This window comes from Anguilla rostrata, chromosome 13, assembly GCF_018555375.3.
Source record: "Anguilla rostrata isolate EN2019 chromosome 13, ASM1855537v3, whole genome shotgun sequence".
NCBI classification, from domain to species: Eukaryota; Metazoa; Chordata; class Actinopteri; order Anguilliformes; family Anguillidae; genus Anguilla; species Anguilla rostrata.
In genome coordinates this window covers 2,305,659-2,332,176 of record NC_057945.1, presented here as the reverse complement: position 1 = coordinate 2,332,176, position 26,518 = coordinate 2,305,659, and the positions used below count along the sequence as shown (strand labels likewise).

The window sequence follows — 26,518 nt, the reverse complement described above, 5'->3', positions numbered from 1 at the left end:
GAGCCCGTGATGGTCTTACCGCCGCGCTGTGAGGACGCGGCGGTGAGGTTTGGCGCTTGGCGGGTTCTGGCGGGATGACAGGCCTCGTGGCCGCAGGCCTCTGGTGAACTCTGCAGCATGAAACGGTCCCTGCGTCCCGAGGACACCGTCCCGTCTCCGATATCGCCGCGGCCGTGCATGCCTGTCATTCCTTCAGCCCGTCTTCCAAAGCGAAACGATCCGATAAACAGATGGACAGATGACGAGATGGAGAGATCTTTCCCTCCGGACTGTCTGAGCTCTTTATTTCTCTCTCCTGCGCTCTCTCGGCACAGTCTGTCTGAAATAAAAACACTGAGGCAATCTGCGGCGTAGTATAACGGTTGGAGAACCTGCTTTGTAGCCGAAAGGTTTGATTTTTAGGAAGGACGCTGCCTCTCTACCCTTGAGCTTGGTGCTTAAGTTGAATTGCTTCAGTATATATCCAGCCATATAAGTGGATACTGTGTAAAATGTTTTGTTTGGCTCTCTGAATGACAGTGTCGGCTAAACTTCCTTTGTTGAAAAGGCTACTTTTTGTGTGTTTTTTCTTAATTATTTGGCGGCTAACATGCGGTAGACTATGTTCAGTTCCTGCACAGATCGGAAGCATCTGATTGGCTATTTTTTGTCACGTTCATGCGTGGTCGCCATTTTGGGAGGCTGAAGATTTCCGCGGTTCTTCTCTAAAGCTTGTGGTGTCGCCAGATGCTTCTTTTCACACCGCAGCCCAGAGCTAGGCTCACAGAGTGGAGTCGGAGGAAGACCTCTCATCTGCGGCTTTGCCATGTGGGCCCCCGGTGCCGGATCGACCCGACCAGTGGGGGGGGAGGAGAGCGATGAAACGCGGACCCCAAACCGCCAGAACCGTCCCGTGCCCTCGCTACGCAACCACCCGGTGTGCGTCGCCCTGCGGAGCTGCTGCCCGCGGGCGGCACCGGCACGGCCCGGATTCGATCCGAGAGCGCGGTGCTCGTCCTGACACCACAGCGCGGTGCCTTAACCGAATGAGCCTCCCAGCAGCCCCTTGTATGTGACTGCACTCCTATTGCCGTGGTGACGAGCGCCATGTTTTATTTCCTGTTTTAGTCTAAGAAACGAGACGCTGCCACGTGTTGCCACGCATGGCTGGCACTGCACTTGCGTTGGGGGACGGGTGGGGGGCGGTGGGGGGTAGTTCCGAGGCGAACGGGACGCCCCTACAGGAAGCTGAAAATCCGCTCTCCGGCCGGACGGACGTGCCGTGAGAGACACGCGATGCCACAGCAGAGAGCAGCGGGAGATCAGACGCCATGGAGGAGCCGAGGGGCCGTGTCTGCACGAGCAGGCTTTCACTTCTGCTGACGAAACGCTCATTAAAGGGCTGCCTGGAGCTGGCCTGCCCCAAAGCTGGGAGCCTGTCCCAACTCCTGCATCCCGACAGAGATTAAACTTCTATCGCCCCACTCTGTACACAACCCAGACCCAAACCCCCAGTCTCTCTTTCTTTCTTTCTTTCTCTTTCTCCCTCTCTCTCTCTGTCTCTCTCTCACAGACTCATTCAATTCAATTCAATTCAACTAAGCTTTATTGGCATGACGTACATATATATACATATTGCCAAAGCGTAGCTACAACAAACAATAAACATATGAACAGAGTACAAATATGTGTGTGTGCATGGTATTTGTGTTAGCAGGTGTAATGTCAAGTGTAAATTTGGTGAAACAGTATAAAATTTTACAATAGTTAAGAAAATTATATAAAAATTAATTTAAAAATTATCTCACTCTTTTTCTCTCTCTCTCTCTCTCTCTCTCTCACACACACACACACACCCACTCTCTGTCTCTCTCTCACACTCTCACTCTGTCTATCTCTGTCTGTGTCTCTCTGTCTCTCTGTCTCTCTCTCTCTCTCTCTCTCTCTCTCACACACACACACACACACACACACACACACTCCCTCTCTCTCTGTCTGTCTGTCTGTCTCTCTCTCAAATTCAAATTCAAAATGCTTTATTGGCATGAAATACACTTGTACTTATTGCCAAAGCGTACACATAGAAACAGGAATAGGAAACATTAAATACAAACAACAATGCAATCAACAGTGTGGCAATGGCCATAACGAGTAGGCTATACAACAACAACAATAACAATAAAAATAATAATAATTGTGATTATAATAGTAATAATAATAATAATGTAGAAGAAAAAAAAAAAAAAAAAAAAAATTAATAATTAAAATAAATATATTTGTGGTGGTCAACCAGTGTCCCTCAGATTATGGCAGGCCGAGATGTACTTTGCTGCTAGTGGAGCCGTTGGCCTTTCTCCTAGCAGGATTTGCATTTTTTCCTCTTTTGTTTGGGAAAGGAAGTCCTTTATAATTAGAGAGAATTTGTTGAAATAATGTGTCCTAATTTCTGAATATTTTTCACAATGTAGGAGAAAGTGCATCTCTGTTTCCACCTCTCCTGTCTTACAGTGACCACATATACGTTGTTCTTTTGGTAACCATGTATTCCGGTGTCTGCCTTTTTCAATTGCAAGTGCGTGGTCACTGAGCCTGTACTTGGTCAGGATCTGCCTCTGCTTTGTATCTCTGACAGAGAAGAGATACTCAGCCAATTTGTAGTCTCTTTTTAGGGTCCGGTAGCAATCTAGTTTGTTTTGTGTTTTGGTTACATTATCCCAATATTCCAGATAAGAGATTTTGGTCTGTTTCATTACTTCGTTTACTTTGATTTGTTGGTAAGCAGTGCTGGTATGAAGCTGGTCTGTGATTTGTGTTAGTTGGGTTAATGGGTTAGTCAGCTTCATTACCAGCTGACTGAGGGGACTCTTTTCATGACTGAGCTCTTGGGCTTTCATTGCCTTAAATTGCAATGTGTCTTGAGGACTTGAATTGAGGTGCATCCAGAATTTTAATGCTCTTTTTGGATGTGAATCATTAATGGATAATGGCCTAATTCTGCCCTGCATGCATTATTTGGTGTTTTCCTTTGTACTTGTAGGATGTTTCTGCAAAATTCTACATGCAGGGTCTCTATTGGATGCTTGTCCCATTTGGAATAGTTCTGCTGGCTGAGTGGACCCCATACCTCACTTCCATACAGTGCAATGGGCTGAATTACACTATCAAATATTTTTAACCAGATTTTAATTGGTATAACAATTTTTGAAGTTTTCTTTTATAGCATAGAGTGCTCTTCGAGCTTTTTCTTTTAAAGCATTCACTGCCATGTTAAAGCTCCCTGATGCTGTAATTGTCAGACCAAGGTACGTATAATTTAGAGTGTGATCTAGGGCGGTGTTGCCTAGAAAAACTGGAACCTGTTTTCCTGACATCTGGCTTTTTCTGGAAGATCATTATTTTTGTCTTTTTAAGTTTACTGTCAGTGCCCAGTTCTGACAGAAATCCTCTACCAGAGCTAGGTTCTGCTGTAACCCTTCTTCAGTGGGAGAGAGCAGAACCAGGTCATCTGCATAGAGTAAGAATTTTACTTCCGTGTCATGTAGGAGGAGGCCCGGGGCTGTAGACTGTTCCAACTGCACCGCTAACTCATTGATGTAAATATTGAACAGTGTTGGACTCAGACTACAGCCCTGCCTTACTCCCTGTTTTGGTGTGAAGAACTCTGTTCTTTGGTCGCCAATTTTCACTCCACATTTATTTTCTGAGTACATTGATTTAATTATATCATAAACTTTACCCCCTACACCACTTTGGAGAATTTTGTAGTATAATCCGTCATGCCAAATCGAGTCAAATGCTTTCTTGAAATCAATGAAGCATGCAAAGATTTTTCCATTTTTGTTTTGTGGACGTGTTTATTTATTAGGGTGTGTAGGGTGTAAATATGATCGGTGGTACGATGATTTGGGAGAAATCCAATTTGACTTTTACTCAGGACATTGTGTTCGTTAAGGAAGGTTACAATTCTTGAATTGATGATACTACAAAATACCTTCCCCAGATTACTGCTTACACAAATGCCTCTGTAATTATTGGGGTCTAATTTGTCTCCACTTTTATAAATTGGGGATATAAGCCCCCTGTTCCAAATGTCAGGAAAGCATCCTGAACTAAGTACTTGGTTGAACAATTTAAGCAGAGCGTCATGCATTTCTGGGGTGCTATTTTTGAGCATTTCATTTCTAATTCCATCAAGACCACATGATTTTCTTGATTTTAGAGACTGGAGCTTTTCGATCAGTTCTTTGTGGGAAATTGGTTTATCCAATGGATTTTGATTATCCTTGATGGTTGATTCCAATTTGTTTAGTTGTTCATTAATCATTGTATGGTGTGTTTTTTGACTGATTTCACAGTATAGATTTTCAAAATATTGTTTCCAAATGGCTCCATCACTAATGGCTAATTCGTGTTGCTTTTCTGTGCTTAAATTGTTCCACAAATCCCAAAACTGGTTTTGATTAACTGATTCTTCAATATCATTCAGAGTTTTATTTATGTATTTTTGTTTTTTCTGTTTTAGGGTGTTTTTATATTCTTTAAGAGTTTGACAATACCTGAGGCGTAAATCAGAGTTGTATGGTTGGTTATGTTTTTGGTTTGATAATTTTCTTAGGTTTTTCGAATATTTTTGCATTCAATATCAAACCAATTTTCATTTTTGTTCAGCTTCCTTTTATTATGAACTTTTAGTTTAGCTTTATTTGCTGTTTTCTGGAAAATATAATTGATATTAGTAACAGCCAGATTTAAGCCTTCTCTGTTATTTTGGTAAGGAGTATTGATGAACGTGTTAATAGAGTTAGTTAATTCAGCTGATCTCATTGCTTTTGTGAATTCATCTGTGCTTGTTTCAGCCCATCTGTACGATTTATTAAGTTTATACAGCTTACAGGGCTGTGTGTTTGAGTTTCTGGATTGTCCAAATCTTTTCAGAAATACACTTATTTGATTATGGTCTGAAAGGGGGGTTTGTTGCCTGACAGTGAATGCACTAAAGGAGGAAGGGTCCATGTCAGTGACAGCATAGTCCACAACACTAGTCCCAAGAGCTGAGCAATATGTGAACCTTCCTAAAGAGTCCCTCTGATCCTGCCATTAAGGATGTACAGGCCTAAGGCTTGACAGAGATGCACTAACTCCCTACCATTCTTATTTATTATATTGTCCGGATTATTTCTTTTTGTAGTGGTTGGTGTAATGTACAAAGGGGTGTTTCCAAATATATGATTGTTTCCTTGGGGATCGATACAGTCGGGTTCTGTTCCTGTTCTGGCGTTAAGGTCGCCACACAGTAGCACATTTCCCTGGGCCTGGAAATGGCATATTTCTGTATGCAGAGCGTTGAAGAATTCCTCATTATAATAGGGGGATTCATGTGGGGCAGCGTAAGCTGCACACAGGAATATATCTTTTTCCCAATCTGCAATTTCTTTGTTCAATTTTAACCATAAGTGGGATTGTTCTTTTTTGGTTACTGTGATGAATTTAGCCAGTTCCGCTTTGTACCACACCAGTATCCCTCCGGAGTCTCTGCCATGTCGCACTGTTTTTAATTTTATAGAGGGCACTATAATTTCCCCATAACCTGAGGGGCAGTGGGTGACGGTATCTTCTCGGCACCAAGTTTCAACAAAAATTAAAATGTCAGCATTAGAAATGTTTTTGAGGAATTCTCTCTCTCTCTCTCTCTCTCTCCTGGTGCTGGAGAGCTGCAGGGTCTGCCTTTCACTCTTCCCCAGCACTTAATTGAGCAATTAAAGCAGCTGATTGGACAGTTAATTTGACTCACCTGGTCCTCTGGTCATTTTCCAGTGGCTGCAGTTGAGTTCTAAACAGAGGAAGCAAAATGATTAAGCAATTAATTAGCAGGCTAATCAATACCAGTAGGAGCAGGTAATTATTCTCGAATTCATTTTGTGATTGCATTGTTTTTCTGGCCATAGCAGCACTGGACTCAAATCCACGGGTAATTAGACAAACCCTTTGCCTTCCATTCTGACAAGTATAGATTCTCTAGTTTAAGTAGTCATGAAAAAATATGTTCTGAGTTTAGTTTGTCTGGCTTTGGGGTCAGCTGCGTGTGCCTTTATTAAGTCTCGCCCGTGACCCCCCCATAGCCCTCCCCACAGGCTACATGCCCCGTGTGCTTGGAAATGTTCTTCTGCTAAATCATTTTAAAGCTTTCAGTGCTAAATCAACTCTTACAGAGTACACATGGTCCGTGTTGGACTCACACATACTCTGTTTGAGCTGAATTAACTCAGGCCGCCGCCGAGCCGGATTTTGGGGTCCCTGAGCACCCTCTGTAGATTTTGGGCGTTGATTTGGTGTCAGACAGTCGCTGACAATGAAGAACTTACTTTGGGTTCATTCTCAAACGCTTACTGACTGTATCAAACGCTTACTGACTGTATCGATCCTCTCAGTCCATTCAAAAGCTCGATCGATTTACACTTACATAATCATCTCGTTAAGTGTGGATATAGTAATTAGTTAAACTAGCTGCAGTTCCCTGTGTAAGAATAATGTAAATATTGTCAGCCGATTAGGGGAAGTGGTAAATTTAGTCAGAGTAATAAGTTAAACCGCAGGGATTTAGCCAAAGAAATGTAAAGCACGTTGGACTGTCCCTCAGGGCTGTGTACTGTAAGTGAACATAGCCATGGGTGGGAGAGAGTGGGGATCTGTGTGGCCATATATCCACACATACCAGAGTAACTGAAGAGGAAGAGGCTCACCGCCTACAGGGGGGTATTTAATAAAGAGAGAAAGAGCCCGTGTAGGTCCCCCCATTTACCCGAAATCGAGACAGACAGCCAAACATCCTGCTTAGATCTGCAGCTGATACTAAATCTTTTTCTTGCTTTTTTAAAAACCTTTGAAGAAAGTGGAGATGTAGTAGAGCCTTTGTTGTACGTCGCTCTGGATAAGAGCGTCTGCCAAATGCCTGTAATGTAATGCCTCCAGAGTGAGCTTAGCTCTGTCCTGGGGGGAGGGGGGGCATTCTATTTTAACGCTCCTCCTCAGGACCCCCCCCCCTTCCCCACTGCATGGCTGCCCAACTCCCCCTTGCCCCCCCCCCCCCTTCCCCCGGATATTCCAGCTCTGCCTGATTCTAAATTAGCCCCACCCTCTCTGAGCTACCGTATGAACAAACGGAGGGAAATATTAAAAGAGGGAAAGATCAGCGGGATCACGCGCTTCAGGTCACACTGAGCACCTGCTGGGGTGGAATGCCTGAACAGCACTGTGCACCAAGACTCCGAATTTCAGTTTATTTCATTTATTTTTTATTTCATTCCTTTTCATTTATTTAAAGAACAGCGCTGTGCCACCCACATTCACATGCTGACCGCTGATCGTAAAAGCCCCCAGTGCTACAGGAGGGAGCTAGCGCCGATCAGAGGGGAGGCGTGTCTATGTCTTGCTGATGGGAGGTGCTAAAAGAGCGGAAACAGTCCAAGCTAAACTCGTGTAATGACACCTGTCACTGATGAGCACGTCTGTGTCTAGCCCCTCTCCTGAAACCACACCAATTCAATCTTTGGGCTTTGATGCATTTTTTGCTTTTGATTATTTTGGCGGTAGCCTGATTTTGTTAAACCTAGCACGGACGTTGGGTGTTGACATGGCAACGGCTATCTCTGTCTCTGTGGTAAACCTCCAACATAAGAATTTTGGGTGTACGCCCCCCTGGGTCCTCGCACTCCTCCTGAGTACGCCATCCTCAGGCTATTTTCCCACCAAACAGCATGTACCGCTAACCGCTAACCGCTAACCGCTAACCCTCATGGAATCTACGGGTGCCTCGACCGCGTAGTCGCCCAGTAAAATATTCAGACACTGATAAAGAGTTGGATTCAGTGAAGTGTTCCTCTGACACCTGGGCAGGGAGCTCTGTGATTGGGTACTGGTAGAGGGAGGGGCCTGGTTGTAGGAGGAGCCTGGTAGTGGGAGGAGCCTTATGCCACTGGGCCTCCCTGTCTCTCCCTCTCTCTCCTCACCCTAGTATTTCTCTACTTTTCTTGATTTGCTTCCCTCTCCACCTTTCTGTCCTTCTTGCCTTTTCTCCCCCGCTCTCTCTACCCTCCCCTCTCTCTCCCCTCCCCCTCTCCCCTCCTCTCCCATTGGCTGTTCGCTGCTGGCATCTGCGTTCAGAGCAGTTTCCTCTGGTTCAGCCTTTTGTTCAGGGCTCGGATAAAACATCAAAGAGTGCTTTTCTTCTAAAAATGTGTGCAAAAACATCACTTGAATTGAATTGCACTCTCCACCAACCCCTCTTTCTTCATCTCTTCTTCCTCCCCTCTCCCTCCTGCCCATCTATTTTCTGAAGGCTTATTTCCACAGGGAATGATAACAGTGACCTCATGGTTAACATCATACACACCTGTCAATCAAAGTGCACGTGTTTCCCACGGCAAAGAACAGCGCACCGCAAAGATCGGTTAGATATTTTATTGTTAGAAATGGGGCTCTGAGATGGAGCTGAAGGATGTCCATCATCCGTTATTCTGGCTTATCATCATATCCCTGCAAATTGGTGCAGTTTTTAGACTTTTGAAGCATTTGTTCTTTGAGAAACAGGCCTTAAAAGCTCAGTGTGCTCTCTGCGTGCGGTTTATCAGGAGCTGCGATTGACAGCTCACAGCACTGGCTTCTGCCTGTTCTGTTCCTCCTAATCCCCCTTCCTGTCAACTTCCTGCCTCCGTGCCCTGAGTGCGTAATCCTCCTCCGTTTGCAGTTCCTTTTTCCATACTCAACCTCTCAGGCTCAGAGAGAGAGGGGGGGGGGTTACGCAGAGAGAGAGAGAGAGAGAGAGAGAGAGAGAGAGAGGGCAACTGAGAGAGAAAGAAAGAAAGTGAGAGAGATACAGAGAGATTTCAAATTTATGAAAGCTCTTTATTGTTCAATGTCTTTATTTATTTTACACCAGCAGTGGGTAAACCTCAGTTGCAATACCCAGTCAGTACATCTCAGCCATTCTTCCTTTTAAAGTCTCAGCAAACAAAAATCATAAGCACTGCCTGACCATTACAAATGAAACGTTTAAGAATGCAGAGAGAGAGAGAGGGAGACCAACGTCCCAACAGCAGCCAGATGAATGGAGACTCAATACAACACACACTACATGGCCAGAAGTATGTGGACACCCCTTCAAATGAATGGGTTTGGCTACTTCAGCCACACCCGTTACTAGCAGGTGCATAAAATCAAGCGTACAGCCATGCAGTAGAATGGGTCGCACTGAAGAGCTCAGTGACTTTCAACCTGGCACTGTCATAGGATGCCACCTTTCCAGCAAGTAATTTTGCCCTGCTAAAACAGCCCCAGTCAAGGGTAAGTGCTGTCATTGTGAAGTGAAAATGTCTGGGAGCTGCAGCAGCTCAGCCGTGCAGCGGTAAGCCACACAGGCTCACTGGACGGGCCCACGAGTGCTGGAGTGTGTAGCACGAAGCAGCGCCAGCACAAGAGCTGTCCATGGCCAAGCAGCTGCACACAAGCCTAAGATCACCATGCGCAATGCCTAGCGTCGGCTGGAGTGGTGTAAAGCACACTGCCATTGGACTCTGGAACAGTGGAAACGCATTCTCTGGAGTGATGAATCCCGCTTCACTGTCTGCCCGAACTGTACAGTGTGGATGGAGGAGGAATAATGGCCTGGGGCTGTCTTTCATGGTTTGGGCTAGGCTTCTTTGAGCCAGTGAAGCACACAATGACATTCTAGAGAATTTTACGCTTCCAACTTCGTGGCAACAGTTTGAGGAAGGCCTTTTCCCGTTTCAGCATGACAATGCCCTCTTGCACAAAACGAGGTCCAGAAAGAAATGATTTGCTGAGTTTGCTGTGGAAGAACTTGACTGGAGGTCTCTGCCACTGCCTCCTGATTTGGGGAAGTCCCTCCCTTCTTCCCTCGGTCCCTTGTTCCCTCCCTCCCTCCCTGCCTTCCTCGGTCCCTTGTTCCCTCCCCCCCCCCCCCCATCAGCCCCACTGCTTAGGAAATCCCCCCCCCAACCACATCTTGGAAGGCCGAGCAAACAGCTGACAGTACCCCCCGCCCCCCTGTAGGCTCCCGCCATTTTGGCTCCTGGCTCATTCTGCCGCTCTTCTCGGCTGTCAGTGGCTAAATTGGGTGGTGAGGGGAGGTGATAATCCCCCCCTCCCCCACTTAACGAGCCGTACTGGTAATGGGGTCATTATTGGGCAGGCGGGCGAAGAGTCTCTCGCCATCGGATGGGGATCGGGCTGAGCTAAAGATCTCCCTGGAGGACAGAGTCAGCCCAGAAGCACACATTTCAATGACCAGGAAGTCCATGTGGAACTTATCACAGGCCTCCTGGACCCCACAGAGCTGCAGGGTCTGCTGGTTTCCGTTGTCTCTTGGAACTTGTTTGATCACCTCCTTCCTCCTGGCAGATTTTAGAGGTAAACACAGAAGCCTGTGTCTCTCCTTATCGTGAAGGCTCGTAATGGAAGTAATTCAGACCTGAGAGAACCTGTTTTATCGATCTTTGCTGACTCAGCATCCTAAAACTTTCAGCAGTGTGTGCCTTTCTCTCCACTGCTCCAGCACATTTTGGGGATGCTGAAGGTGGAGGGTGTGTGTATGGGGATGTGACAGGAGTCTGCTCAGACATTTAAGGTACCATTCACAAGCCAAACTTTAAACATCTTCAGAAATATTTTAGAACGTCTAGCAGCTGCTGCATACTGATGACCTAACCAATCGTGTGGTGCCCTGTGGGACTGCTGACGAATCGCACGCCGCCCAGTGGTACTCCTGACCAATCACACGCTGCCGTGTGGGGCAGCATTGTCAGCACTCCACAGCCAGTGCCTGAACAGGAAGAGCGGCTCTCTGTCTCCCCGTGGACTTCCTGTTGGGGTGGGCAGTAAAGCCAGCAGCCCACTCGTAATGGGCGGAGTCAACGAGAAGGCGTGGCTCAAGGGGCGGGGTCAGAGCAGGCCGCCGCCTGGTGATTGAGATGCTTGTAACCATGGAAACGGATGCCGGTTCACATCTTCCTGTCAGCACTAAAAGAGAAACACCAGCCTGACCAGCGGTGCCTGTGTGTATTAGGCAACGTTGCTACAACAACTGCTTCCATTCCCACATCGCCGTTGAACCGCACTGTGCATCGATCCAGAACACACTATTTATTTTCCTGCAGAAAATAGTTACACCCCGTTAAGGTCTGAGTCCCGCACTGAGCCCCGGTACAGCCTCTCGCTAAGGTAACAAAAAATGTGATTTTTGCGCTGTTGTGAAGCTCCTGATATATCCAGCTCAATACGCACAAAGTGAGCTTCTTCTGGGAAATGAGTCCTGCAGGTCTGGGCAAAGTCCCTCAGCTCTCTTGTAGGATCTGGATCTTATTTCCTTTATTTTACTTTTTTGGAGCGCATGAGGGAAAAGTTATTCAGGGCCAGTCGTGCTGTCTTTAGTAGTCTCCCAGGGGAGACATTTTTCTCTGTCAATTTTATTTCTAATGTGCAGGTACGATAGATGCAGACAGATAAATAACTTGACAGACAAAAAAAATGTATACGTCTTTGTCGGTTGTACACAGACACAGAAATTAGTTTTGTGTCGTAGATGTAAAACGTAGTGCTTAGAACTGCTGTGTGAGGCAAGATTGCAAAATACATTCCAATCTTCCAACATAAGTTGTAAAAAATGAATATATCATTTTAGTGCAGTTACTGTGCGTCACTCCTTAGTTATTTGCTTTCATCCCGATCCCTCCTGTGATGATAATTAGTCATACCTTCTGTAGAAAGATGAAAGAAAGGTGGCAGCGGGTTTCTGTGCTGGGATGCTGCTCTGCTCGTGTTCTGGTAATCAGATCAAAGCTATGATGCGAGCAGAAGAGCTGGAACACCTGACCTGGTCTGTCCGGGGTCACCCAGGGTCACCTGGGGTCACCTGACCCTGCTGGATGTCACATATGCAGCCTGATCTCAGCTTTGGTCCGAGGCTGCAGTTTGTGTGTGTGTGTGTGTGTGCGTGTGTCTGTCTGTGTGTGTGTGTGTGTGTGTGCGCGCGTGTGTGTGTCTGTCTGTGTGTGTGTGTGTGTGTATGGGAACCCACTACAGGCACAGTGCAGTGGCTACTGAATGGTGTGGTTCTCAGCATGTTCCAAATTGCATGTCTAAACCATGAAATTTGTCATTGATGTGCCTTGGACATGTACAAATGGCTAATAATGAATTAACCCATAAGTGCAGAGTTCTGGTGGTTCTGTAGTGGAGCACATTCTCCTGGCGTGGTCTGGGCCCCTTCATAGAATAGGAAAGGTAGCTTACTAGTCATTGGTAAAGCTGGGAGGCCTCATATTGACTCATATAGCGCTGAGCCCAGTGCTGGGTTTAGGGGCTCTCCTGGCTCTGAGCCTGAGGCACAGCGCTTTCCACCCCTTCAGCTGAACTTGAGCCGGCTGACTTTCCCGTGGAGGAGTGATGTCATCCTCCCCTGCAGCCGGCAGGGTCTGCAAATGGCGGCCTGACCCTCTGTCACGTGACTTTTTATCAGCGGTTCCATTTTTATCACCCCTCGGGTAAAATATCCAGCATTAATTCGACTCTAACAGAGCGACGTGAGTCCACATGGGACCATATGTATTCCGAGTTAACACTGAACATTTTACTGTGTACTTTTGGATGCTTAGTACAGGATAAATAAAAATGGTCACAATATTCAAAGGGAAAATATCAGTAATATCTTAGCTGATATTTCTTCAGACACTAATTGAGAAAGCCCCCCACAGCACTTCACTAATTACTCTAATTAGCTGTGAGACCTTCTGACTGCACCACCCTCTGCTTGTTGTTATTATTCATTTTCATTTTTTGTTATTTTATTCACGTGTAAGTTTGAAAATGAAGATGGACTGGCTGCGTTTGGTGAATGTGATTGGAACTGGGATTTGAATGCATTTGGGAGGCTCAGATCTGTGGCCGGTTAGTCCGTTGAGATCGTTTGAATTTTATGAACTAGTGAGGTTGTGAAACTTTCATGTGCTAATCCAGAATTACCCTGACAACAGCAAGCTGGCCAAAGCATTTCCATACATAAACTCCTGCATTGTGATAAAACAAACTGCTATCCCTGAGGGAAAATTTGTCTGGGACAAAAATGGTGCTATATAACAAGAGATGAAAAGAATTTGAAAAGATATCAATACATAATACACATAACATAATAGAGGACATAGTCAGACACAGAGTCTGTGGGTCTATGGTGTTGTTGGTGCTGTTAAACATAAAACAACGTAAAACAAAAATCCATGGTGTATAATGTACAAAGTTGTCTTTTGACTCTATGAGAGTGTTGGCTGGTTATGTTTTTATTGCTGTTGTTTGGTGTGCCCGCCCACCCGGTTGATTGACGGGTCTCTCCCTCCCTCTCTGACAGAGCCAGGCAGAGGCCCACTACAAGGGCAACCGCCACGCCCGGAGGGTAAAGGGCATCGAGACCTCCAAGACCCGCCCCCAAGATGGCGACAAGCCCCCCCCTGCGCCCACGGCCTCTCCCTCTCCCGCGGGACCCCTGCCGGTGACCCCTGACCCTGACCCGGGCAAGCCAGGTGAGAGCGACCGTGACCGTGACCGCACCCTGTGCATCGCGTGCGGTAACCCAACGCCCTGCGCATCGTGTGCGGTAACCCAATGCCCTGTGCATCGCGTGCGGTAACCCAACGCCCTGCGCATCGCGTGTGGTGACCCAACGCCCTGCGCATCGCGTGCGATAACCCAATGCCCTGCCCTTCACGTGCGGTAACCCAACGCCCTGCGCATCGCGTGCGGTAACCCAACGCCCTGCGCATCGCGTGCGGTAACCCAGCGCCCTGCCCTTCGCATGCGGTAACCCAACGCCCTGCGCATCGCGTGCGGTAACCCAACGCCCTGCGCATCGCGTGCGGTAACCCAACGCCCTGCGCATCGCGTGCGGTAACCCAACGCCCTGCGCATCGCGTGCGGTAACCCAACGCCCTGCCCTTCGCGTGCGGTAACCCAACGCCCTGCGCATCGCGTGCGGTAACCCAACGCCCTGCGCATCTCGTGCGGTAACCCAACGCCCTGCACATCGCGTGCGGTAACCCAACGCCCTGCACATCGCGTGCGGTAACCCAACGCCCTGCGCATCGCGTGCGGTAACCCAACGCCCTGCGCATCGCGTGTGGTAACCCAACGCCCTGCGCATTGCGTGCGGTAACCCAACGCCCTGCGCAAAACGCCTGAACTCCCTTCTGTGTGTTTCACTGCAGTTTGCTATGCTTCCAGGCTTTCATTAGCAGATCCACTATCACCGTACATTATGCTTTACTTCACTACAGTCATTTAAGAGACAATGTGATTTACTGTAGAACATAAGCGAGATCCCCTTACGAAAAAATCACGTGACATTTGCCTCTCCACATGTGAAAGTCACAATTTCACATGTGAATTTAACATTTTCTCGTATGAATTAAAATATTAATGTGTGAAAAGAAAATGTCACGTGAACTCTTTTTTAACTTTAGTCACATGTGAATGAAAATTTCCACATGTGAAAAACAAAACGTGACATGAAATCATGTGAAATTCTACCCTTTCACCTGTGACTGACTTTTTCTAATGTTAACTACAATTTTCACGTGTGAAAACAAAATGTTGAAATAGCACAGGTTACCTTTTCAACATGTGGTTTTTGAGCACGTGATTTTTTTGTAAAAGTCACCTGATTAATATGAGCAATGGTACCAGACCTGGCTATGGACAGTTCCAGACCAGCAAAACAAGTAAAGATCAACAACATCTGAAAGCTACTAATGCAAGTTAAATATGCAAACCAAGGACCACAATACAAATACAAATAATAATTTGGCATGCATTAACCCTTTAGAAACTAGTGCATTCCTGCAGATTGCAGACTGACAGTTTCTAGTTTTCAGGCATATTCAAAACAAAATTCTTTTTTATATGATTTTACATTGTAGTTAGGAACATACTTGGTTGTAGGGCTCCACAACAGTGGTGGTATTAGCATATAAGGAGTGTGTTTCTAATACATATTCAACCTGGTTTACAGCATTTAATTTCCCATGATTCAACGGCCTTCTGACTGTGGTTGGCTTACAGCAGCTGAGCCAATCACTATGACCGATGACATGTTCATGCTGTGCTCATTAGATAAAGAAATATCCCAGTTGCTCATTGGCTACCTAATGATGGTTCACTTTTTATATTGCTGTGCACTGTAGTCTTACAATTTTGAAGACATTAATAAGACTAAAAGTATCTGATATTACCAGATCATTTATTTATGAACATCAACATTAAGTTCTTAACATTGACTTCTTGAAATTAATTTCTATCTGCTGTTTTTCTAAGAAGAATTTTTGTGACAGTGTCTCTGGAAAAAGTGCTTTACAGATAAAATTGCACTGAACTGAATACACAATAAAACATAATTCCATAAGCTGAATATATTGTTCAGCATTATCATCCAGCACTAGAGTTGAAAAGATCTTCAATATGGAGACCGCACACAAAAAGGACACAGTATCTGAATGAGGATGATATAAATGCAAATATATTCACTATGTGTCCATTTGTTAACCAGTAAAGCTGTGACTTCCATTGTTTAACAAGCATTATTCACAAAATGAATGGACATCTGGGCCATATTCACACATTGGTAGTTGTTTGTGAGGAGTACTTGGAGCTGTCTGCTGGCGAGCTGGCTAATGCTGCCGTAAAACATATTTTTATGGTTTGCTGGAAAATGGCTGGTTGTACTGAATTGTGGGTGATTCACAAATACAGCTGGTTATGTGCTGTAAAAGCATCCCTGTTTAATCTGGTCTGAGAGACAGCGTGTCTCTGCTGTGCTGGGAGAGGGTAGCTGCAGGTCCTTCAGATAATGGCCAGCGCAACACCTGCTCGTAGACACCGCGTAGTTACCATGGCGACTGCTGCCACGCTGAAATTTAACACATACGCGAGCACTGCTTGACTTGTGAGAAGTGGTGGTTTCAACTGACCTACGACATGCAGTTAAACTGTTAGCTCAGCTCTGCTAAATGTGTCACAATTCATAAACATTATTTCTGGTTACAGATACTTAAATAATTCTGTATGTTCTAGTTTATGCCTACTGAGAGAAATAGGTTGAGCCACAAGTATTAATAACAGAATTATAAGATGTAAGAATTTGAATTACATTTGAGAGAAGAATTTCAATAGTCATCAGAAAAGGAAAAAAAGAAACAAAAAAACAAAGAGCTAATTTAGCTTCAAGAAATAAAATTTAATAAACTAAGGCTGAAATGATTTCAGCAAAACAGAAAAAATACAAGAAAAAAAGTACAAAATTGACCTGGACATTATTTCATGTTTTAATGAAAGCTTTTCATTTTTAATTTTGTGTTTGTGTGTGCGGAGCATATGGTCGAGATATAAAAACTGAAGGGTCACAACGCAAACCAAAATAGAAACGATTCAATCACCAGCAGGAAGGAACCATAAGTGAAACCAAATGGAAAAAGTAAAGTTGCACAGAAAGAGAAATCCAGTTTTGGCAGACATGTGGCAGCTCTCGACAGACACTGACAGAATAAAAAGTGTTTATAGATTCCTGCGGGGTCAGGAACATAACTGGAGGCCCGTCTTTCTGCTTCGACTTCCGTCAAAATTCATGCAGTCAGTCGCCTCGGCATCCGCAGGCTGAGCTGGGTAGTTACTGTGCCAGGGGGCTGCCAGATTGGGCAGAGGGTCAGTCAGACCAGAGCTACTGAGTGAATCTATGGACTGTTTTATGTTGCCCTGTGGAGGCTCATAATCCCAGCTGCCTCTGGAGAGGTCTAGGATTTATAAGAACTCTATGGTCACAAATGCCACCTTCCTAAGGGTAAGTGCCTCGGACGGACGAGCCGCATGCAATTTGGTTTTCAGCCATTTTTGAACAGCGTGTAAAATTCACTGCAATGCAGTCAAATTGCTTTTGTCCTAGCAGAGTGCACACAAACCCACCCTGCGCATTTTCTGCATTTGGGCCTGTGTGCGAGTTTGGACTGAGCCAGCGGTTTTGGGTCTGTGTGAGATCCAGAACACGTTCCTCCCTCATCTCCTGACTAGTCTGACCCAAGAACCTGTCAGAGAAATCACAGGCAGTAGGCTCTGACAGCTGGGTCTTACGTTTATTTTATCAGGGGAGAGATTGTCCAAGAAACTAAGCTGAGGGTGAATGAGTGGAGAGAGAGGGTGAAAGAGAAAAAGAGAGATAATGAGATAAGAAAACAGGGGGAGAAGGGAATGGTGATTTGGATTGGGCTGTGTGTATGTGTGCACAAGTGTGTGCATGTGTATTGGAGCCTGGGAAGGAAAGAGTGTGCGTGCGTGTGCATGGGTGTGTGTGTGTGTGTGCTTGTGTGCGTGTGTGTGTGTGTGTGCATGTGTTTGTGTGTGTGTGTGTGTGTGTGTGTGTGTGTGTGTGTGTGCATGTATGTGCGTGTGTGTGAGTGTGTGTTTATCTGAAGGCTAACAGTGTGTGTGTGTGAGTGTGCATGTGTGAATGTGTGTGTGTGTGTGTGTGTGTGTGTGTGTGTGTGTGTTTATCTGAAGGCTAACAGTGTGTGTGTGTGTGTGTGTGTGCATGTGTGTGCGTGTGTGTGTTTATCTGAAGGCTAACAGTGTGTGTGTGAGTGTGCGTGCGTGTGTGTGTGTGTGTGTGCATGCGTGTGTGTGTGAGTATCTGAAGGCTAACTGTGTGTGTGTGTGAGTGTGAGTGTGCGTGTGTGAATGTGAATGTGTGTGTGTGTGTGTGTGTGCGTGCATGTGTGTGCGTTTATCTGAAGGCTAACAGTGTGTGTGTGCATGTGTGTGCGTGTGTGTGTGTGATTATCTGAAGGCTAACTGTGTGTGTGTGTGTGAGTGTGAGTGTGCGTGTGTGAATGTATGTGTGTGTGTGTGTGTGCGTGCATGTGTGTGCGTGTGCGTGTGTTTATCTGAAGGCTAACAGTGTGTGTGTGAGTGTGCGTGCGTGTGTGCGTATGTGCGCATGTGTGAGTGAGTGAGTGAGTGAGTGAGTGTGTATGTGTGTGTGTGTGAGTGACTGTTTATCTGAAGGCTAACAGTGTGTGTGCGTGTGTGTGTGAGTGTGTGTGTGAGTGTGTGTGAGTGAGTGTGTGTTTATCTGAAGGCTAGCAGTGTGTGTGCGTGTGTGTGTGAGTGAGTGTGTGTTTATCTGAAGGCTAGCAGTGTGTGTGCGTGTGTGTGTGAGTGTGTGTGAGTGTGTGTGTGTGTGTGTGTGTGTGTGAGTGAGTGTGAGTGAGTGTGTGTTTATCTGAAGGCTAACAGTGTGTGTGCGTGTGTGTGTGAGTGTGTGTGTGCGTGTGTGTGTGTGTGCGTGTGTGTGTGCGTGTGTGTGAGTGAGTGTGTGTTTATCTGAAGGCTAGCAGTGTGTGTGCATGTGTGTGTGTGTGTGTGAGTGAGTGTGTGTTTATCTGAAGGCTAACAGTGTGTGTGCGTGTGTGTGTGAGTGAGTGTGGGTTTATCTGAAGGCTAGCAGTGTGTGTGTGAGTGAGTGTTTATCTGAAGGCTAACAGTGTGTGTGATCAGTTAGGGAGGTGAGCAGCATATTGTTACTGACTCTGGGCCCTTTCGCGATGCCCTGTTAGCGTGTTAGTGTGTTAGTGTGTTAGTGTGTTAGTGTGTTAGTGTGTTAGCAAGTTAGTGTGGTTAACGCGTGCTGAGGGCAGTGTTTCTCAGGCCTAGCGGTTAGCATTCTCACGTTCGTGCTTTCTTTAGATTTATGATTCTTGTTAAAAACCAAGCCTCCCTGTCAGGGTGGTGTCTACAGAGCTCTGCTCTATCTCAGCCTCGACACCACTGTGCACGCTCAGCGTGGGGGAAACTCTGAGGGTTCAGAGGTCTGATTTCAACATGTCTTGTGTTGATATCTATCTGTATCTCTGGTCTGGGAGCTTAAACCATTCACGGTCTGGCCAAACTCTTATGTGCTGTTCAGATGTATTGTCCAAACATGAGGGTCAGGGTTCAGAAAGGCACAGCAGAACTCAGACAGCTGCACAGGGTCAGGGGTCAGAAAGCCAATGCTGCTGGCTGCTGTACAGCAGTTGGGAAAGGGGGTGGGTGGGGCTACGAGGTGAAATGATGTCAGAGGAATGGAGTAACCATCCAGCATCTCTGGGTTCAAGGGAGAGGATGGGAGTTTGGCCTGGGACAGGGAGGGGCTGCTTGTCCCCCTACAGGGGGGTGTAGGTAAAGCAGGCTTGCTGGGAGGAGGCCTGTAGGGCTATTGTATGGACATTTTTCAGTGCTGAATTCCGATCAGAACAGGTGATGTCATCGGGAATTAGCCAGCCAAGAAATTTCTGTCCGAGAGGCCTTGTGCTTGCGACTGTGGGTCAGCTAGCAGCGTGAACCACAGTGAGGTCATTTCCTGGTGTAGATTAATTCTCTGGCTCAACGTGTTACTTTAGGTTCTACACATATTACTACACATCTCTCTGCTTGGGCCAGAGTTGGGCCAGAGTTGAATTGACACTGTTATAATTTAATTAGCATTGTTAGAGTTCAATTGGCACTGTTAGAGTTGAATTAGCCCTGTAATAGCTGAAATAAGACTGTTCGAGTTGAATTAGCACCATTATAGTTGAAGTAACGCTGTTATAGTTGAAGTAACACTGTTAGAGTTAAATTAACACTGTTCGAGTTGAATTAACACTGTTAGAATTGAACCAGCACTGTTATAGTTGAATTAGCACTGTTAGAGTTGCATTAGCACTGTTAGAGTTGCATTAGCACTGTTAGAGTTGCATTAGCACTGTTAGAGTCAAATTAGCACTGTTAAAGTTGAATTAACACTGTGAGAGTTGAATTAGCACTGTTAAAGTTGAATTAGCACTATTAGAGTTGTATTAGCACTGTTATAGTTGGTTTAACACTGTTAGAGTTGAATTAGCACTAGTCACTTTACTGTTCCCCCCAAGATTTATTCCCACTGGGAATAAGTTTTTTTTTAACCTCAATTGCTCACTTTTTGGGGGTTCAGGCCTTCTTTTTATTTATTAGCAATCTGTCTTTGTGACAGCGTCTCTGTAAACAGCGCTACACAAATAAAGTTGAATTGAATTAAATTACATTATTAATCTAGGCCTTCTGTTAGCTTTTCAGTCTCGTGGCTGCTCTTTGTGAAATGAGAATAACTGTAATTCTTTCAGCCTGAGGGCTCAAGCGTTGTCATTTATCAGATTTCAGTTGAGTCTGCATGGCAACGGAAAATGCGAAAATGAAAGCAGTGGAAGTCATTCTGGGCAAGGCAGTTAAATGCCTAAAATGTAATTATGTTGCAATCTGCGTCATATATTTAAAATATATGGTTGTTGATTGGTGTTACTGTTTTCTGTGCATGTATCTTCCCTAAATTTTGAAGAAGAGGCATATTAGTGAATGACAATAACACACGTTTAATGTGTTTTTTATGGCTGTGGATTGTCAGAGACAGCATCTTCACTGATTTAAATTTTTTGTTGTTGGTATTTTTGTTCAGGACAGACATTTGGTAATTCAAGGCTCATCAAAAAGGCATTGAGGCGCTGGAGCAGACATTAGTCAGAAACACAAACCCACAGCTTGTGCGCTGCTCGTTTGATGCTGCATTAAGCATTAAAATCCATGGCGTTTGTCCTGTGGTGTTGAAACTGTAGTGAATGGGCATTCCTGTGATGCTGGATGTGGTGGTGTGTGCAGTGTGCGTCAGACTGTGTGGCCACACTGCTTCATAATCAATCAGACGTGTGGTTGCACAGCAGGGACCGTGTGTTTCAGTCCCTGTCAATCACTGCGGCTGCAGAGTGTGCTTGGCTGGGTGGGGGCAGGGTGAGGCGGGGCTTGGGGCTTCATCAAATTTTGTCCTGGCTCAGGAGGATTTTTTAAAACATTTTTTATTAGTCTGTGATGCAGTAATGTTATAATTCGGGATTGTTTCCCTTGTCTTTGGAAAACAAGGTGCTCTCTGCACTGTTATTGCAAGGAAAAAAAGATGTACACTCCAAATAGTTCTTTGTAAGGCGCGGAGTCAAAATGTCACATTAGATAATGCAGAATGACAACTGACACGTCCCAGAACTAATAATAATAATATAATGATTAACGTGATAACAGTGCTATTATCATTACCTGGTAGTTAAGCATCAGGTTCTCTGGGTAAAGAAACATCTCTTTGGTCTTTGGAGAGTAAGTGGTTGGGTTTACGAGTTGTATTTCTTTGCACTGTTAATCACTGCTATATTATCTTTATTGTCATCCTTAACAAGTTATCAGAAAATTTCCTAACAGCATTCATCTATCCATGTAACTTTCTTTGGATCAATGTTGAGTTGAGTGTTCAGTTTGATGTACTGTACACGTTATGTTGGACATACTGCAAACACCATGTAAATGGCTTTTTAAGGCTGGTTGGTAAATGTTATTGTATGCGTCTATCCAAATAGTTTCCTGTTTCAAAGAACAACCCAGATACTTCTTGTTATATACCATCTCAGAAATCATATCAACATCATGCTGCTTTAAAGCAGTTTGCCACACACACACACACACACAACAGGCCTGAACTGTAATGCTAAATCAGACGCAGTTTGAAGTGAAAACAATCTGTTGTCTTGTCACATGGCGTCATTGACTGTCTAACCAACCTTATTCTACACATTTCTCCACTGCAAACTGTCAAAAAACCCAAAAGGCAAATCCTGAAGTATTGATTTGATGGCTGACCTTCTGGACTATACCTGAAATACCTTGTGAAGTCAGAGTTTTATTCTGTTGTGATACTGCAGCATAGAGAAACGCTCAAGGCCTTGTAAGGTCACAGTGTGGTCCACAACATGATTATAAGAGTGTTTCGGCTGGGTGCTGTTTGGAATAATGATGAGAGCGGTAATATGTTATGCATCTTAATTAGCTTAGCACTCCAAGGCGTGCTGTTGATTCAGTGACTGTAATGTGTTATTGGCGTCACTTGAACAGCTTAACCTTTGATGACCCCTCCCAGGAAATGAACCGCGGAAAAAAAAAAGCAGGAGTGCATTCTAGTAAAAAGGTGGTGCCTGCAGCGACAGATTCTGCCTTATGAAGCTGTGTTACGGGGGTGGGCGATGTGTGCTGTTACACGCACAGGATCCCCAAACATTGTACAAACAACCACTGCTGTTACACTGTGCTGTAATGCTGATAGCACGGTAGAGGGGTGTGGGGGTGTAGACTGTCCTAAAATGAGACTCGGACCAGGTACAGTAACTGCAGTTCTGCAATAGCAATGACCTGTTAGCGCATGTCCAGTTGGAATCCACTTTTACTGATGAGCTGCCCTCTACAGGCCAAATTATGTAAATTCATTGTGTGTACTTTCAGGGAAACATGTGGATGTTCCTTTAGACCAGGAGTGTCAAAGTAAGTTCCCAGGGGGCCACAGTGTCTGCAGGTTTTTGTGGTTTTCTTTCAGTCAACTGCCAGGTATGTCCTTGAGAACAAGGTGCGTGCATTCTTCAGCCAATCAGTGGCTGTGGCCCTCCACGACTGGAGTCCAACACCTGTGCTATAGAGAGCCCAGATTTAGGCCCAACTAGACTGTTTGTTGAATGATTCAGGAATTGATTGATTGATTCACAGGTTGTCAGAGGTAATCAAAGTTGTAATGGCTCAAAGAGAAGGTTCCCGATGTGGAAAAAAGGTGCCAACAACGAGCTAAGCCTGCACTCTCTTCTGGTCTGTTTAGAAACAGATACACTCAACTGCACAGTTTCAGTTAGCCTGGAGAATTTGGCTACTAAGAAAAGAATCACAGGGGGTTTCTGGATTAGAGTTTAGCCGGAGGGTGTAGTTCACCCTGCCACACAGTGCACCACTTTGAAAGAAACTCAGCTCGGTGTGTATTTAAAAAAGGGGTGAAGGAGAGATCGGAATGTTTCTGATATATGCACGTCCGGCTTGAAAATGACAGTATGGCAGGACCAAGACTGAGCAGCTGCAGTTTGAGACCTGCCAGATTGCTATGGGCTACGCGGAAGACGGGCTGGGAACTGTCCCAACCTGTATGACTAGTAGAGACCACTAAAACTGGCCTACTGCCCACACCCTGTTTAAGTCCGGCCTACTGCCCACATGCTGTTTAAGACTGGCCTACTGCCCACACCCTGTTTAAGTCCGGCCTACTGCCCCAACGCTGTTTAAGACCAACCTACTGCCCACACGCTGTTTAAGACTGGCCTACTGCCCACACACTGTTTAAGACTGGGATACTGCCCACATGCTGTTTAAGACTGGCATACTGCCCACACATTGATTAAGACTGCACTACTGCCCATGTGCTGCTTAAGACTGGACTACTGCCCACACGCTGTTTAAGACTGGCATACTGCCCACATACTGTTTAAGACCTGCTAACTGCCCACGTGCTGTTTATGACTGGCTACTGCCCACATGCTGTTTAAGACCGGCCTACTGCCCATATGCTGTTTAAGACCAGCCTACTGCCCACACACTGTTTAAGACTAGACTACTGCCCACATGCTGTTTAATACTGGCCTACTGCCCATGTGCTGCTTAAGACCAGCCTACTGCCCACACACTGTTTAATACTGGCCTACTGCCCACACGCTGTTTAAGACCGGCCTACTGCCCACACACTGTTTAAGACTAGACTACTGCCCACACGCTGTTTAAGACCGGCCTACTGTCCATATGCTGTTTAAGACCAGCCTACTGCCCACACACTGTTTAAGACTAGACTACTGCCCACATGCTGTTTAATACTGGCCTACTGCCCATGTGCTGCTTAAGACCAGCCTACTGCCCACACACTGTTTAATACTGGCCTACTGCCCACACGCTGTTTAAGACCGGCCTACTGCCCACACACTGTTTAAGACTAGACTACTGCCCACACGCTGTTTAAGACCGGCCTACTGCCCACACGCTGTTTAAGACTAGACTACTGCCCACACGCTGCCTAACACTGGCCTACTGCCCATATGCTGTTTAAGACTAGACTACTGCCCACACGCTGTTTAAGACTAGACTACTGCCCACACGCTGTTTAAGACTAGACTACTGCCCACACGCTGTTTAAGACCGGCCTACTGCCCATGTGCTGCTTAAGACCAGCCTACTGCCCACACGCTGTTTAAGACCAGCCTACTGCCCAACCGCTATTTAAGACTGGCCTACTGCCCAACCGCTATTTAAGACTGGCCTACTGCCCACATGCTGTTTAAGACTGGCCTACTGAGGCTCTGTGGAAAAAAGCAGGCTGAAGAATGAGAGGAGGACCTTCATCTGTTTATTTCAGCAGCCAGTTTCCATCTTCGTCTTCTTCTGTGGTTGGAGGCTCAGGCGTCACCAGTGTTTTCTATCAACCCAGGGGGGGACCTTTGATCTTGTTCTTTTGATGGAAAGTTTTCAGCTTGCTACTCTGTTGCACTCTGACCATAAAATATTCATCATTACAGATTCAAACATAACTTTAGTGCAAGGGGGGCCCAGTCCTGGTCCTGGAGAGCCACAGGGTCTGCTGGGGTCCCCAGCCCTGGTCCTGGAGAGCCACAGGGTCTGCTTGGTTTATTTACACCATTAATATTAGCGACCAACATAAACCAAAGATCCAGACAGTGTAATCAACTGCTAATTAATGACAGAATTAGGTGCTTAGTAACAATTAATGACATTAATTGGTCATTCCAGATGAAGGAGAAACTGCACCCCACTTCAGTGTAGGTGCTCCCAAAGAGGGGTCATCCACAATCTTGGCATCTTGGTGTGGGTACAGGTGTGGGTGGGGCCTACGTCACCTGACTCAATTCCCATTCAGAAATCATTTGGCACCACAGTGTTTGCCTCTCTCTTTGCTTGAGAAAAAAGATTATGACCTCCGAAGAAATAGTTACAAAAATATGTGGATCAGATCATTAAGTAATGCAAGAGTAATGAGACAGATCTGCTCTTTTTCTCCCATAATCCTCTAGTGGGAGTTAACTTTGTGTCCCATAATCCTCCAGCAGGAGTGAACTCCATGCCCCATAACCCTCCGGTGGGAGTGAACTCCATGCCCCATAACCCTCCGGTGGGAGTGAACTCCATGGCCCATAATCCTCCAGTGGGCGTGAACTCCATGGCCCATAATCCTCCAGCAGGAGTGAACTCCATGTTAAGTCCTGAGAGAGTGTTGGGATGTGAGACTGCAGTATACTGGGGAGAGGTGCACTTTCCTCCTGACCTCGTTTAAGCATTACAGCTGCAAGGTGGCAGGGGGCCGCCATTAATCCAGCGGGCGTTCAATAAATCCGCCGTTACGAGATGTTAGATCGATGATTCTCTGTGCGCCTGCTGTCGTACGCAGGATCATAATCGCGCGTTCCCGCCATCAGGCAATCCTTCCTCCGGCGATTAATGGCTACCGGCTGCTCGTTTGTCTCCTGTGCTTAAAAAAACTGAGTAATTAAGGTGAAAGCAAGCTCTGTGAAAGAGTGAGCAGGGACTGTGAGAGAGTGGAGCAGGGACTGTGAGAGAGGAGAGCAGGGACTGTGAAAGAGTGGAGCAGGGACTGTGAGAGAGGAGAGCAGGGACTGTGAGAGAGGAGAGCAGGGACTGTGAAAGAGTAATCAGGGACTATGAAAGAGTAAAGCAGGGACTGTGAAAGAATAAAGTGGGGACTGTGAAAGAGATAATCAGGGACTGTGAAAGAAGAGAGCAGGGACTGTGAGAGAGAGAGCAGGGACTGTGAGAGAGGAGAGCAGGGACTGTGAAAGAGTGAGCAGGGACTGTGAGAGAGGAGAGCAGGGACTGTGTAAGAGGGAGCAGGGACTGTGAGAGAACAGGGACTGTAGAGAGGAGAGCAGGGACTGTGAGAGAGGAGAGCAGGGACTGTGAAAGAGAGAGCAGGGACTGTGAGAGAGGAGAGCAGGGGCTGTGAGAGAGGAGAGCAGGGACTGTGAGAGAGGAGAGCAGGGACTGTGAAAGAGAGGACCAAGGACTGTGAAAGAGTAATCAGGGACTGTGAAAGAGTAATCAGGGACTGTGAAGAGTCGATGAATCAGAGGACTATGAAAGAGTAAAGCAGACTGTGAAAGAAAAGTGGCTGTGAAAGAGATAACCAGGGACTGTGAAAGAGATAACCAGGGAATGTGAAAGAGATAATCAGGGACTGTGAAAGAGATAACCAGGGACTGTGAAAGAGATAACCAGGGACTGTGAAAGAGAGGACCAGGGACTGTGACGAGACACCAACTGCCTGTCAGTTTAAGTATTTCTTGAAAATAGCAACATCCTAAGGGATAGCCAGCATGGTTTTCGTAAGGGAAGGTTATGTCTGAAAAACCTTCTGGTATTCTTTGAAGAAGCTACCAAGTGTTTTGATTATAACAAGGCTTATGATATTATCTAGATTTCCAAAAAGCATTCCATAAGATACCACATGAGAGGCATAGAGTTAGTAAAATGAAGACAGTAGGAATTCAAGGACATATTTCAGAGTGGATTCAGA

General features: G+C 45.8%; 1 protein-coding gene across 1 annotated transcript in view; it reads left to right on the top strand.

The window, feature by feature from the left end:
- LOC135237589 (zinc finger protein 385A-like) overlaps positions 1–26,518 on the top strand; it is a 50,519-nt gene that overhangs the window by 7,221 nt on the left and 16,780 nt on the right. Inside the window, exon 3 of the mRNA XM_064304874.1 lies at positions 13,394–13,565. Within this exon, the coding sequence (XP_064160944.1) occupies positions 13,394–13,565 (172 nt within the window). The remainder of the gene's footprint in view (positions 1–13,393; positions 13,566–26,518) is intronic.